The sequence below is a fragment of the Limulus polyphemus genome, unplaced genomic scaffold (assembly GCF_000517525.1).
Source record: "Limulus polyphemus unplaced genomic scaffold, Limulus_polyphemus-2.1.2 Scaffold71, whole genome shotgun sequence".
Taxonomy (NCBI): domain Eukaryota; kingdom Metazoa; phylum Arthropoda; class Merostomata; order Xiphosura; family Limulidae; genus Limulus; species Limulus polyphemus.
In genome coordinates, this window is record NW_013665681.1 from 893034 (window position 1) to 906965 (window position 13932).

Here is a 13932-nt window from a genome sequence, read left to right on the forward strand (position 1 = left end):
GTGATGCTTTGCCTTTTGTGGGACACTAAAGGAGTAATTCATTTCAAACTCCTCAATCCACAGCAAACTGTCAATGCAGAGATCTATAGTCAGCAACTGGAACATTTAATCAAGCCCTTCATTAGAAAAACCCTTAACTCGTCAATCAGAAAGGTGTTCTTCTTCTCCACGACAATGCACATCCACATGTGGCACATTTGACGCAACACAAGATTATGGAATTGGGTTGGGAAGTTCTCCCCCACCCACCATATTCTCTAGATATGGCACCATCAGATTACCATCTTATTCATTCTTAATGGGAAAACGTATGCAAATATGGAAGGTGTTAAAGAGGACATTGACATGTTTTTTGCTTCAAAGCCAAGTGATTTCTTTAATCAGGGCATGAACAACCTGATTGCAAGATGGAAAAGCATCATCGATAAGAATGGAGACTATTTCATATAATAAATTTTTTGTTTTGATATACAAGTTGTTCGGGTTTTTCATCTAAAAAAGTGACATTGATTTCTTGATGACGTAATACCTATATTTGTTTTCATTATTTTAATACATATCTGTACAATACACTGTACATTACTGAAAGTGCTTGTCATAAATGGTTGGAAATAGTTAATAATTATAAATTACATGAAGCTTTATTGAAACCTTTAGTTGTGACTGTCAGGGTTGCAAAAAAGGGATGGACATGAAAAACCTAGCCAAACAGTTTTATGTACTTGAAGCTGAGAGATCAACTCCAAGTTTACAAACAACATTAGTGTTAATACACCATTAATCTTTCAGAAAAAGAACATTTCTTAACCTTTTATCTTCTTAAACTCCCTACACTATTTTTTGTATAGTGATTAGACACAAGTCAGGTTGATATTTATGTTACCTTATATTAACTTAATATATTTAATTATGAATTAAGACTTAACACCGCCAAAGGCCCTAAAACATGGTGATACCTTTCAGATCATTAGATCTTTCACTTTTGATTATTGTAATATTTGTTTTGGGCCTTAAAAAAGAAAAAGAGTCCAAAACCAGCACAAAAACAAAACTAACTGCAATACAACTTCTATTGCTTATTAAAGTTGAAGGTTAACTGCTATTTATTATGTAAACTTCACTAGAAACTTTCACGATTCCAAGACAATAGCAGTTTTTGCTTTCAAAGAAGTATAGGTTGTTTTTTTACTCCTATGTTTCTTTGTAATCTTTCTTTCAGTGGATATGCCATCATGGTCACATTCATATCAATTACATATATTTCAATTAAAACACCATTTTTACTTTGCAATTGCTGGTAATGAAAAAAATAGTATCTTTCAATGTTTTTTATTGTGTTCTACATTTATGTTCTGTGCTTTAATATATGAAATAGCATTGGAAAAGGAAATCAGCTTTTGACCAAAAAATATTGGATTTACAAAGATGATTTATGATGAAAAAAAAAAAAGATAAAAATTTACATCTACCCTTTGTTCAGAGAAATCATTCTCACAACAAGCTGATCAGAACAAAGTACCAGAAAAAATAATAATCATGCAAACAAATGAAGAAAAAAAGATATCAATTAAATGAGGACCCAAGAAACTGTAAAACCATAGAAACTTAATAATGATACAATCATTCTGATAAGTGGAGCACAATTATAACATGACAAGACAATAATCAAATTCATCATTCTGACAAAAGTCCAAGTTAAGAAAGAGAGACTTTCAAACACAAAAACAAGATGTAATGACTCTAAGGAAGATAATAGAAACAAGCACTTACTGTACTTATCAATAGCAGAAAAGACAAGATGGTCCTGAATTTAGTCCACAGAGATTTATTAGCCAAGATCAACTCTCAAACATACAGTTTTAGGAGAAAGAATTCATATCTTTCCTGTAAATCAAGTTCTACATTTAAAAAAAAAGAAGAAGAAGAGTCAAAGAATACTCACACAGAAGAAAATGAAATATTCAGAGGTGAAAATAAACACCTGATTGTCTAAGAATTAATCCAGAAGGAGCATATATAAAAAGAAAGCCAATGATTTAAGTTATCCAGAGATGCCTTCCAATTGGCAGCCATGTCTGAAACCTATCTCAAACAACTTCAAGATCAATATATCAAAAATAAAATGTAAAATAAACAATACAAAACTGTGTGGGAATGGCCATTTGAATTCATTTGGTCAATATTACAAATAAACAATGTGAATGCAATACAAGTACACAGGTATATGAAAAAGGAATGGGTTAATATGATGATGACTATATAAAACAAGAATGATAAGCCTCATATCTCAAAATTCATGTTTTGTGCAAGTTGTATCCATCACCATCTTCCATTACTACCATAACAATAGAAAAGTGATCACTGATCATTCATTTAAAATCAAAAGATCAATTCTTGATGTAGGCAATCAACCTAAAAAAGACCTGAGCAAATGACAGAGTCAGAGCAAGGCAAAATGGTAAAACCACAGAAACAATATTTTAGGAAATTCTGAAGGTGAAGCTTCTTTTTTAATTATCTTCAGAGTTTTACTTGTCAATACTGAAAGGTGCTCAAGGGTGTTCATTTTGCCTAATACTACCTTATATTTCCAAAAAATTAAAATTAAAGTCACCTACTCAGCACAGAATACTTTTTATGGAATTCTTGACATTTTGCATGACTTCTAACCACAGTATCTACACGAGAAAACGATGCTGTTTGTTAAGAAGTTAAACGTATACTGTGAATATAATTGACAAAACAATAAATTTTCTTCACACCCATTTCTAAAAACAAATTAATATTTCAGTAGCAATATTATTACAGTTGTGTAGTAAGCAGGCATGAAAATGCAAAAAGCTTAGGCTATCTCATGTTTCAAAATTTCAAAAACGTTATAATTTTTAATACGCAGTATACTGTAACTACAGTTTAAATAATCTACAGATATTAAGTCAATGGTCTATTTGAGAAATAGCCTACCTCAAAATATCAATAAAACAACTATAATACATAAAGTAACTCAATGATATTTGAAAGGCAGCTTAATCAGCAGTTAACTTTCATTATGTGATATCACATATATACTCAGGACCATTGTCAGCTTTAGTTTGGCCTTAATAACTATCATTCTTAGCTAAATATGGTTCATATTGAAAAACAAAAAATATTATAAAGTATGCACTATTCTATGCACATATCTGATAATAAAGCAAATACAAAATGTAAACTGTCTTGTACTAAAAATTAATTAAACACTGTTATTACAAATGTACTGGAAGTCCTCATTATATGTGTGTTCAGCATATGCAAATTTGCCCTTATGTGATCAAGCATGGGAGAACGTGTTCTGAGTCAGTCACACCGTGCCTCTCAGTGCCACAGCGTCTCGGCTGCTGCTCACCACTGGTACAAGTGGTGCATTGTGGGTATGCTTGGGTCTCCGCCATCCAAAGTAATGCATCCCTGTTGCCTCAGTCTTGCACTGTCCATTGTTCTATGCGGATCTGTGCTTCTTGTGTGCATTTTGGGAATCTGTAACTTCCATTCCTGTATATTTTACAGATATGGCTTGCAAACGTCTTGCAAGTTCATTGCCTAGCCCTAGCTCTAATCCACCAATGAAACAGAAGAGGACTGCATTGATGCTAGAATTGAAGTTGAAAATTCTAAAGTGTGTTGGAAGCTTATGAATCCCCCTCTGTGCTTGGTCACGCCTGCAACCTTGGAAAGTTAGCTATACGTGCCATTAAGAAGAATGCAGACAAAATTAATAGTTCAGTGATACATTCAACACCACTGTCAGCAAAGTATGGAATTCAGTGTTGATGAAGATTGAGAAGATACTGGGATTTTGGATTGAGGATCAAAACCAGAAGAAACTGAATCTTAGCTGCACCACTATCAGAGGTAAAGCTATCAAGTGTTAAATTTATTAACACTTGATCCAAGAAGATGGTGGAGCTGAAGAACCCTTTATGGCTAGTAAAGGCTAGTTTGCTAAGTTCATTCATCATCAGAACTTGCATAATCAGAAGGTGACAAGTGAATCTGCAAGTGCAGACCATACCCCTGCTGCCAGATATCCAGAAGAACTGAGAGCAATCATTGAAGCATAGTGGTACAGCCCTAAGATCATTTCTAATACTGATGAAACTGGGCTGTTTTGGAAGAAGATGCATTCACAAATCTACATTACTTAGGAGAAAGTAGCACCTGGTCTTAAGGCAGCGAATGATAGGCTGATGCTGCTGTTGCTATGTGGAAGTGCAATGGGTAACTTCAAGATGAAACCTTATCCTCTCAAAGGACTTAACAAGAAAATGTTGCCTGTGCACTGGACTACCATGAAAAAAGGCTTGGGTTTCTGGCCATGTGTTTGAAGAATGGTTTAGTAATCATTTTGTTGTGGAAAGTGAGCAATATTGCAGGGAGGCTAACCTTGCATTCAAGGTGGTACTTATCACTGATAATGTCCCTGGACACCCAAAACATATGGAAAGCATCAATCCTAATTTCAGAATTTTGTTCTTGCCTCTAACATTACCTCATTGCTTCAGCCCCTTGATCTGGATGACACCAATGGACCTGACAAACCAACAATTTGTGACTGGTGGAAGTCCTACAACATCAGAGATGGTATTAACAACATCAAAGCATCATGGGACAAAGTGAAATCATCTACCTGGAACTGTACATGGAAATCATTTTGGAAGTAGTGCATTAATAACTTTCAAGGGTTTCCTAAATTTTCAACAACAGTGCGAGGGTTTTTTTTGAACTTGGATGTAAGGTGGGTGGAGAAGGCTTCTCAGACCTTGAAGAATCTGACATCATGGAACTCATAGATTCCCATGATGAGGATATGAATGTTGATGATCTCATTAAAATGTCTGCTGCTAACAAAGAAAACAAGGAAGAAGATGAAGAGGTGGCTCTTGACATCAAGGACATGATAATGAAGAGGCTAGCTGACTTTCTTTCACATGCTGAAGCTCTTGCTCAGGAAGCACTTGACATGGACCCAAGCCTGGAATGGAGCCTGCAGTTTAAACACTGTCCTTGCTCCCTATAAGGAGGTTTATGCACAAAGGTAATGGGCAGCAAAGCAATCTATAATTCTGCAATTCCTAAAACCTCACTCAGCCACCCTCAGTCATGCTCCAGTTGCTTCTTCTGGTCCTTCAACCTCCACACCAAATCCAGCTGCTTCTCCTGCACCAGTCTGTGCCTTCACTTGTCTGTGCCTTCACCTCTAGATGTTACCTTGCTTGCATCTCCTACAAGTGATGTGGAATCAGACCCTGATGACCCTGTACCACTCCCTCCTCACAACATGTAGACCATCACCACCACCTAATGTAACTGAGCCTACGAGTCTTCTTTTGCTTGAGAGCATTAAATGTTTTATTTACTGTATCATAATTTTATTACTGTATTTTACTTTATTACCAGTAGGTGCTTACTGTTTGTATGTCATGAAAAAAAATGATGGAAATGGGATTGGGGTCAGTAGTGTATAGCTTGTGAAATGCATCACTATTTTTTACATATAAATCAGTATTTCTATTATGAGATTTCTCATTATACGTACTTTATTGGAATGCAACTATCACATATAACGAGAACTCCCAATATTGTATTTTTTTGTTCTCATAAAGAAACAATTAATTACCATATCAGCATCAAGAGAACCAGAATGGCTGGAGGACTGTACAAGCCTTTCCTTGGCTTTCAGAGCTCGTGCCCTTTCATTGCTTAATCTTTCATTATCCTTTAACAATGCAACTAAAAGTTTGGATTTTTCTCTAACATTCATGCCCTGGTCTTTGTTTTCTTCTATGTATTGGAAGTCCTTAAGAGTCTGAATAGAAAATATATTTTCTCTACACTGCTGGGCAACCTAAATGAAAAGGGAAATGTTTTAAATACTCATATGAACTAGATATACAATAACTGATAAGATTATTAGAAATCAGTAAAAACACAAATAAATAAGATTTTATTTTAGTTACCAGTTTAATCTAGCTATTATAACTTTGATTAAATAATTATTTTATATGAATCTTATTATCTCTAAAAAGGGTTCGAAGATGTACACATATTACTTGCAGAAGAGACAATTCAGATGTGCCTCAATTTGGCAACCTAAGCCCATGCTAGTGTTAGAGGCTAATGCTTTATTAGCCAAGTTATCAGAGCTAAGAATTCCAGCAGGCAACCTCCCTTCTTAACCATTACAGTAGTATTCCACTCAATCAAGGTTTTTCTCAAGCCACCCATAAATCAAAAAAAAAAAACAGTATTCTCATTATAACACAGTTAATCCTCCAAACAGATTCTGATAACATGCATACATAGGAACCACATGCAAACAAGAGACTAGATCACTAGATCAACAAGCTAAACATGAGATGGATTATTTATCCTCTTCCCCACTCAAATTGCTGCCAATATAATGAACTACTGTTGATAAATCTTTCCTGACCAAGGCTTGAATGTAAGACTTAGAATGATACTCAAGCATCAAGATCAGACATCTCTATCTTGACTATCATACTGAATGTCAGCATCATTGTCAGAGGTCATATGACTGGGTGAAGTGTCTTTAAACTTTAATTTTAAAGTTTTAGTTTTGTTTTTATTTTCCCACACTGCAAAATTCGAGTTGCTTTCACATTTCAGTTCAATCAGTTACCCATTTTGCGGGTGGTGACAAACAGTATCATCACATAATTGGTTTCCAAACTCTTAACATAAGCCAATTAAATCACCAAAACACTACGACACACACACACCCATATTCTCCTAATCAGCATACATTATGTAAACATAAACAAATTAGCAAGTTCAATCCAATCTCCCCACCAAGCATATGTGAATACCAATTACACGCATCAGTTGTTATTGGAAATTGTGTCAAAACAAAAAGTTAACCATATATCATATTGATAGACATAATTGGATTAACTATTATCAATGGATTAAGGAATGATGTTAATGGTGATTGGAAAATGTGTTATGTGCCTATTTTCAGCACACAGACTGGATTGTCATGTGAGGTAATAGTTAATTATGCAAAATATGTAACATATAGCTGTATCACTTAAAATTTCCTTTACTCATTAATATACAGATATAACTACATTTTAAGCATCAATCAAATCAAACACACACACACACACACATATATATATATATATATAATGCTGCCCATAATGGTATCTTTATTTCCTCAGTATATCTCTAGCAAACTGGTTAGGAGTAAGACCTTCAGTCAAATTCTGGCAAGAAATGAAAAGCTAGTGAAAAATTAAAGAACATAAAACCAAAATAGTTTCTTAAAATTTTGAATTAGAATGATTTCAGTTGACATGTGCAAGATACCAAGAGATTTTGGCACTATTTTATAAATTAAAAAGTAATGAACTTGGAAAACAGCTTTATATTACATTGAAAGAATAATTATTTTATTGATTCAAATTTCATAAAAATAAATAAAGGTTTTTCTTAGATACTGAATAAAAAAGGTTTTAAATTAAAGAATATTGACAAAGACATTCAAGCTAACATATATATATATACACATACATATTGTTTAATGATGGAAATGTTGTTTATTTAGGTGTAAATTATTTCCATTATTAAACAGTATTTTCACAATGTGAATGCATTTAACACATAAATGTGAAGTCTCTCTATTGCAAAAACTTCTTGTTTTGGAAATCTGGCTTGACTCCTGCATTGTTACAGTTGACAGTGTTGTAGGGTTTGCAGTTTCTACTGTACATGTACTTTAAGCTATAGTATGCATCTTGTAATATTCAAACATATTTCAACTGAACTTTCTGAATAAATTTATACAAACCTCACAGTGGACCATTACAAAAATATACAGAATTATTTTTAAAGTTCCTTATCTTAAAATATATAAAGCAAACTGTGTCACAAGCCAACATTATAATATATATATAGATACATACATATACACACACGTTATTTATATTTGACCAGTAATAAAGGAAACTTCTATACCCATCTGTAAAATTGCAACGAAGAAATTCATTACTTTACATTTTACCATGCAAGTTCTGACAATGATGATAATGAAGTCTGAATTATTTCCCCATAGAAAAAATGTTGTAAAATCATATTATCATGGCTCTGTATTGAATGATTATGGTAATATCATGAATACAATATAAACAATTTTGTGACAACATGTTTGGTTAAAAATATAGGTTTATGTTCAAATTTATAGGTTTTAACAGGTTTTTCATTTGGCCTATTTTGAACAAAAATAAAGGATGACAATCAAATTAAAGGCATTTATAGGTTTTGCTGGGAGGCCTGCCTGATGGATATTTTATGCTTCTATTAATTATGAAATTAGGTTATATAAAATAAGCAATTTATGATTAAAATTTCTTACCTTTAAATAGACAGAAACCTAAAATTTGCAAGCTACAAATGGTGGGGATTCATGAAATGTAGGATTTGAAAATAATGCTAGCAAACTAGTAAATTGCTGGTTAGTGTTGTACTTTTTTTTAGTAAAACTTTCAAGGAATTAAAAAAGGACTAACTAGTACATAACAGGCTATGGGCAACAACCTGAATAACCCAATTACTGAATGAAAATGGAGACCAAAGGCTGGTGTAGATAGACAAATGGGCCTCAACAGGGTAGTCACCAATGAGAAGAGCAATAATCCAGACATTGGGAAGTGGGAGCACAGGAAGTAGAAGAAAGCCGGAAGTTGAGATGAGAAGCGGGAGACATGGATTCAGTAGGCCTAGAAAGAGAATGGCAAAGTTGAAAAAGACAACAAACCATAGTAGACAATGAGGACTGATGCTGGACCACCTGTGTCTGGGTCTCCAATGAGAGGGGAACACCCCTTAAGACCTCTGGTCAAAGTAATGGAGCCCAATGAAAAACAGAGAGAAGCAGGAGGGAGATGTACATTAGCTAGGAAAACATCCTATTCCGAAAAGCTCCAACAGCAGAAGATTTGTTTGTATGTTTGTTTTGAATTTCACACAAAGCTACATGAGGGCTATCTGTGCTAACCATCCTTAATTTAGCAATGAAAGACTAGAGGGAAGGCAGCTAGTCATCACCACCCATCGCCAACTCTTGGGTTACTCTTTTACCAAAGAATAATGGGATTGACCTTCACATTATAACGTACTCACGGCTGAAAGGGCGAGCATGTTTGGTGTAACGGAAATTGGAACCCGAGACCCTCAGATTGCGAGTCGAGCACCTTAAGCACCTGGCCATGCCGGGCCTTATTCTCTACACAACTTTTTTTAATATAGCTCCACATGAACCCCACTGATGCTTCTGTGTTCATTTAAATTTTTTTGTCTGTGATTGTATGAAAAAAGCCTCTAGGATTCTCTTTATTTCTAAAAGATCCAAACCAACAAAATTGAAATGAAGATAGTCATATCAAAATTTTCAAATACCATAATAAGATCTTATTCAGACTGTAATCTTTTGAAATCACTCTAGGATTATATGAATGTTCAAGATCTCGATGAATCAATATATAAAAATACATCTATTAGACTATATATAATTTTATTTGTTTACATATTACAAAATTCAGAAGAAAAGATAAAAATCCTTCAGTATTACCTACTGAAGGATCCCAAATACTTTACTTTTTTGTACCAAATAATCTTGGCTTAAACTTACATCATTTTACAAAATCCTGCAGGATATGCATTTACCTCCTATGCAATGTTGTACAAGACAGTTTTCTGTTCTGAGAGTGCTAAGATATTCTTTTATATAATAGTTTCAACAATATTTGAAAAGAAATAGTTTCATTTTGAGTTTACTTACTGATAAGTATATATATATATATATATATATATATATATTACTAGTTACATCTTTTACAGTAAGTAAGACTTATTTTGTCTGTTTCAAAAATAAATCTCACTTACTGTAAAAGCTATAACCTGTAAAAACAACATTTGAAAACAAAGCCTGAAAAAAAACTGATTGCTTTAGAAAAAGGGTGATTTTTCTAACACAAATGGGGCCACCTTCTGAGAAATGCTAGCACCTTTGAATTGCTTTTTCAATTGCTGGAATTTCTTACTTTTTCTTTTTATACAATGTTTTAAACTACCTTACACAAAAATTTTGTCATATGTAGTTTTCTATCAGTTATTAAGCAACAAAAGAGTTTTCAGTTTGACATAAAATATATATATATATACATTTTATATAAACATGTGTGTGTGTGTCTATTTTTTTTACCTGGATAGTTTCATAACACTTAATATACATGTACTAAAAATTACCATGAAAAATAAACAACATATTTGTGGAACATGTAAAGTTCATACCTTTTCTGAACCTGTTTTAATAAGATATTCTAGAAGAACTAGGGCTTTATACACGTGCCTCCAGTTTTTCCCATGATCATTGAGACGTTTCCAGACCATCTTCATGATTTCTGAAAAAGCAACTACATTGTAGGTCAAGTCTGCTATTTCACTCATAAGAGTGCTGGAAGGCCCCCATGGATCATTAGATGTGGCTTCTCGCACTTTCACTTCAGCATCAGTGTAGTTTCGAACAGCATTTTTAACATTACGACGAATACCTTGTACATTGATCATTTTCACTTGCAACAAAACCGACCAGTATACAGTTCAAATTATCTGCTACACAGCATTCCACAAAAAAATTTTCTAAATAGGTAGTTTTGTGAATTGAGCTTCCTAATCACTTCTCATATCTGTAAAAAAAAAATTAATGTAAACTTATGCTCTCTCTATAATAGAACAAAAAAATTTCAAACTTCAATCTATTTTTAATAGAATGAAATTCAACATTTTAATTTAAATCAGAACGCATCTTGTGTATCTACAAATTTTCTTTTGTGCAGAGAAAACATTACAATTCTTTCATATGTAAAATATCAAATTAAGTCTTAAGGTTTGTTAAGCAATGTTTTTCTCATGCCTTTTTTTTTTTCGCATGTTGCCTATCCGATATGCAAAGTAATTTTCATTTTAAGATTAAAAATACTTTTATGCATCAGAAAATTTTCAAATTTCACACGTGAAATCTTTATAATGTCCAGATAATTATCAAATGTTTCTTAAGAAAAAAAATTTATATTTTATCTGTTATTTTCACTAACGATTCTCTGTACAGGTGTGGTAGATTTGACTGATCTTGTAACCACCATAAAAATTAGGAAATAAATATGGATTATACCTCTTTTGTTCTAGAATGACAACAAATTATAACTGTTTAGACTAAATAGCTAAAATATCATAACATTATACAATTATATATATATATATATTTATTTATTATTTTTATTATATTGACCTTTCAGCCATGCCTGGCTAACAATACAGAAGTTACAATGACGCAGCACATGTGTTCTCATGTTACCGTATCCAATAATATAAAACTGACATTTCAATTATTATACATTATATATGTATATAAGTTATTACTATTTAGAAACAAGTTCTTAAACTTATTTTTTTTAAAACATAGAACAGTAAATAAAGAAGTAAAGCAAACAATTATCTCTTCTAGTTATGACATTTGTACTTGGTTACTGCTTGATGTTGGTTGCTAAGCCTTTTAATATTTCACACATGGAGGATATAAAACAAATATTTTTTTAGGTTTTATATGTACATTACAATAACTAAAAAAATAAAATTACTACATCAATACCTCAATAGACTTCAACTATAATTTAACAAGCTTAGTAACTAACTCTAAAAAAATATGAAATTTCGAGCAGACTAAAGACACAACCTACCTCCTTAAAATCTTGGTTCAAAAGAAAGAAATGGCATACTAACACATGAAAATGGCTGAGAAAGCCACTATGGGGTCATTCTGACCTTTTGAATGGTTAATCACATATCATATATTGAATTAAGTGTATATAAGGGACCGTTCCCAAAAATGGAAAGAGGTGAGTGGGGCCACTGTGTCTGATTCATTACACGAATGATATAACAACTTCAGAGATTTGCTCAGTTGATAAAACTAGTTTTATATGACCATGTGAGTCTTTTTTTAACAAGCCAATCTTTATACATATATTTCTAATTATCTTCACTTATTTAAGATTCCATTTTCCTACTGAATCACTTAATTGTGATTATTGTAGTATCAAAGCTCTTCTTAAAGTCTACAAAATGCATTATGTTACCTTTCTAATGAAATTTTTTTTCCTGAAGTTTTTTTAAAGTGAAAAATTTCTACCTTCACCAGTTTTATTAAAAATAACCAGCTGTTCAGCAAGAAAGCTTCTTTTTAATTCTTTCACTAGCACTGGAACATAAATGCCCCCTCTAAAGTATTACTATGGGCAATAAAAAAAAATTTACTCCCCCACTGTTTATCTAAAAACAAACCTTGCAAGTTCATATACAATGCAAGTATCAATAATATCAGCAAAGTCACTTAATGTATGCAGTACTAGTAAACTGGTGAAAATCGAGTTGAGTATGGTATACTAAAATGATTTTGGAGCCTCACAACATCATTATGGTACATGTCGCCATGTCAAGTCATACTATCTGATGACTGTGTATCTTGACAATAGCTATGCAGCATAGTTTCCATTACAAAATTCTTCATCGTAAAGCTGTCATGTCTAAAGCACACCCCTTCTTCATTCATGCCTTCCATAAGCCATCTATTTTATGAAAACGATTATTATCTCATACATGTTTCAACAGTCCAATCACACAGAAATACATAACCACTGTGACTAGCAACTTGAACATTTCGTTCTCCAGTTGTTTGAGGTATGCAACAGTTTAACAAATATGTCATAGAAGCAATTCTTGTACACAATTTTTGTTTTTCCAGATGGGGTCCTTCTGGATTATGTTTTGTGTTGTTGCATGGGCTGGACCTTGTGGACAGTTTTTGCCAATGACATTTGTGTTTATGGATTCTCAATTGTACATAATGCCTCACGTTACTTCCCATTGCTGGGGTATGACTTTTTGCAGGTATCTTTCTGGATGGTCTTTTCTCAGGTTGATCCATATTCCTTTACAACCAATGTTCTAATAATATATATCAGAAAAGGTGTTACAAACTCTTCCCAGTAGCAATACATTTTTGATGGCATCACACTAGCCACAAAAAGCTAAACAATGTCAAAATAAAATTCTGATACATACCATTCTACTAAGTACTATGACTTACGATGACTGTGGTTGTCACACAATTTTCTGTTTTGCCTATTCAAAATATTTTAATATAACGTACTCAACCCACTGTATAATAAAAGTAGCTTAATAAAAACTGAATTATAATATGTACACGATGGTAGAGTATATACCTATTTTCACCATATATTAATTATTACTATCACTCATACTTAAAGCCTATAAGTACAACTAAGCCTAATTTAAGTTTAACTGAAGTTTAATAATTATTAATATATGTATTCACATATTTTCCATGTTCAATTATCAACCTACCTTCAAACAAAATAACAATATCGAGATTTTGAAAAGTTGTACTAATTCTTTTGTACTTGTAGATTAAAATGTATTAATATTAAGTTCAACTAAACTTTAATTATTTTACTCTACACTTATAACCATTCAGTTTCATCCAATTCACTCACCTGTTGCAAATGTTCTAAACAGAGTTGCCAAATGCTACTCTGACCATCCCTCTAGTGGTGAGCTAATTTCCCCCGTTTGTAAAATACCCATACCAGAGAAGGGGAGTTGCATATATATTTTTGAATATCCTGCTTTGCGGTTGATAATTTCTTAAATTCTACAATCAGTCATATTTAACTGATGAAATACTAAAAAATATTAACTAAAGTAACTAAAACACATGTTTCTTACATGTTATGCATCTATCCTAGGAATGGCACATCAGGCAATTCAGCAACCCTTTAATAAAATTAGTTTTAC

General features: G+C 32.7%; 1 protein-coding gene across 2 annotated transcripts in view; it reads right to left on the reverse strand.

The window, feature by feature from the left end:
* The window catches only part of LOC106465928 (epsin-2-like), a 47157-nt gene extending 33558 nt beyond the window's left edge, over nucleotides 1-13599 (reverse strand). For both annotated transcript variants that reach the window (XM_022394432.1, XM_013926173.2), the window contains exons 1-3: nucleotides 13483-13599; nucleotides 10351-10745; nucleotides 5657-5884 (exon numbers count right to left, since the gene is read on the reverse strand). In XM_022394432.1, coding sequence (XP_022250140.1) covers nucleotides 5657-5884; nucleotides 10351-10626 — 504 coding nt within the window. In that variant the 5' untranslated portion in view covers nucleotides 10627-10745; nucleotides 13483-13599. The remainder of the gene's footprint in view (nucleotides 1-5656; nucleotides 5885-10350; nucleotides 10746-13482) is intronic.
* Nucleotides 13600-13932: the final 333 nt, after the last annotated feature.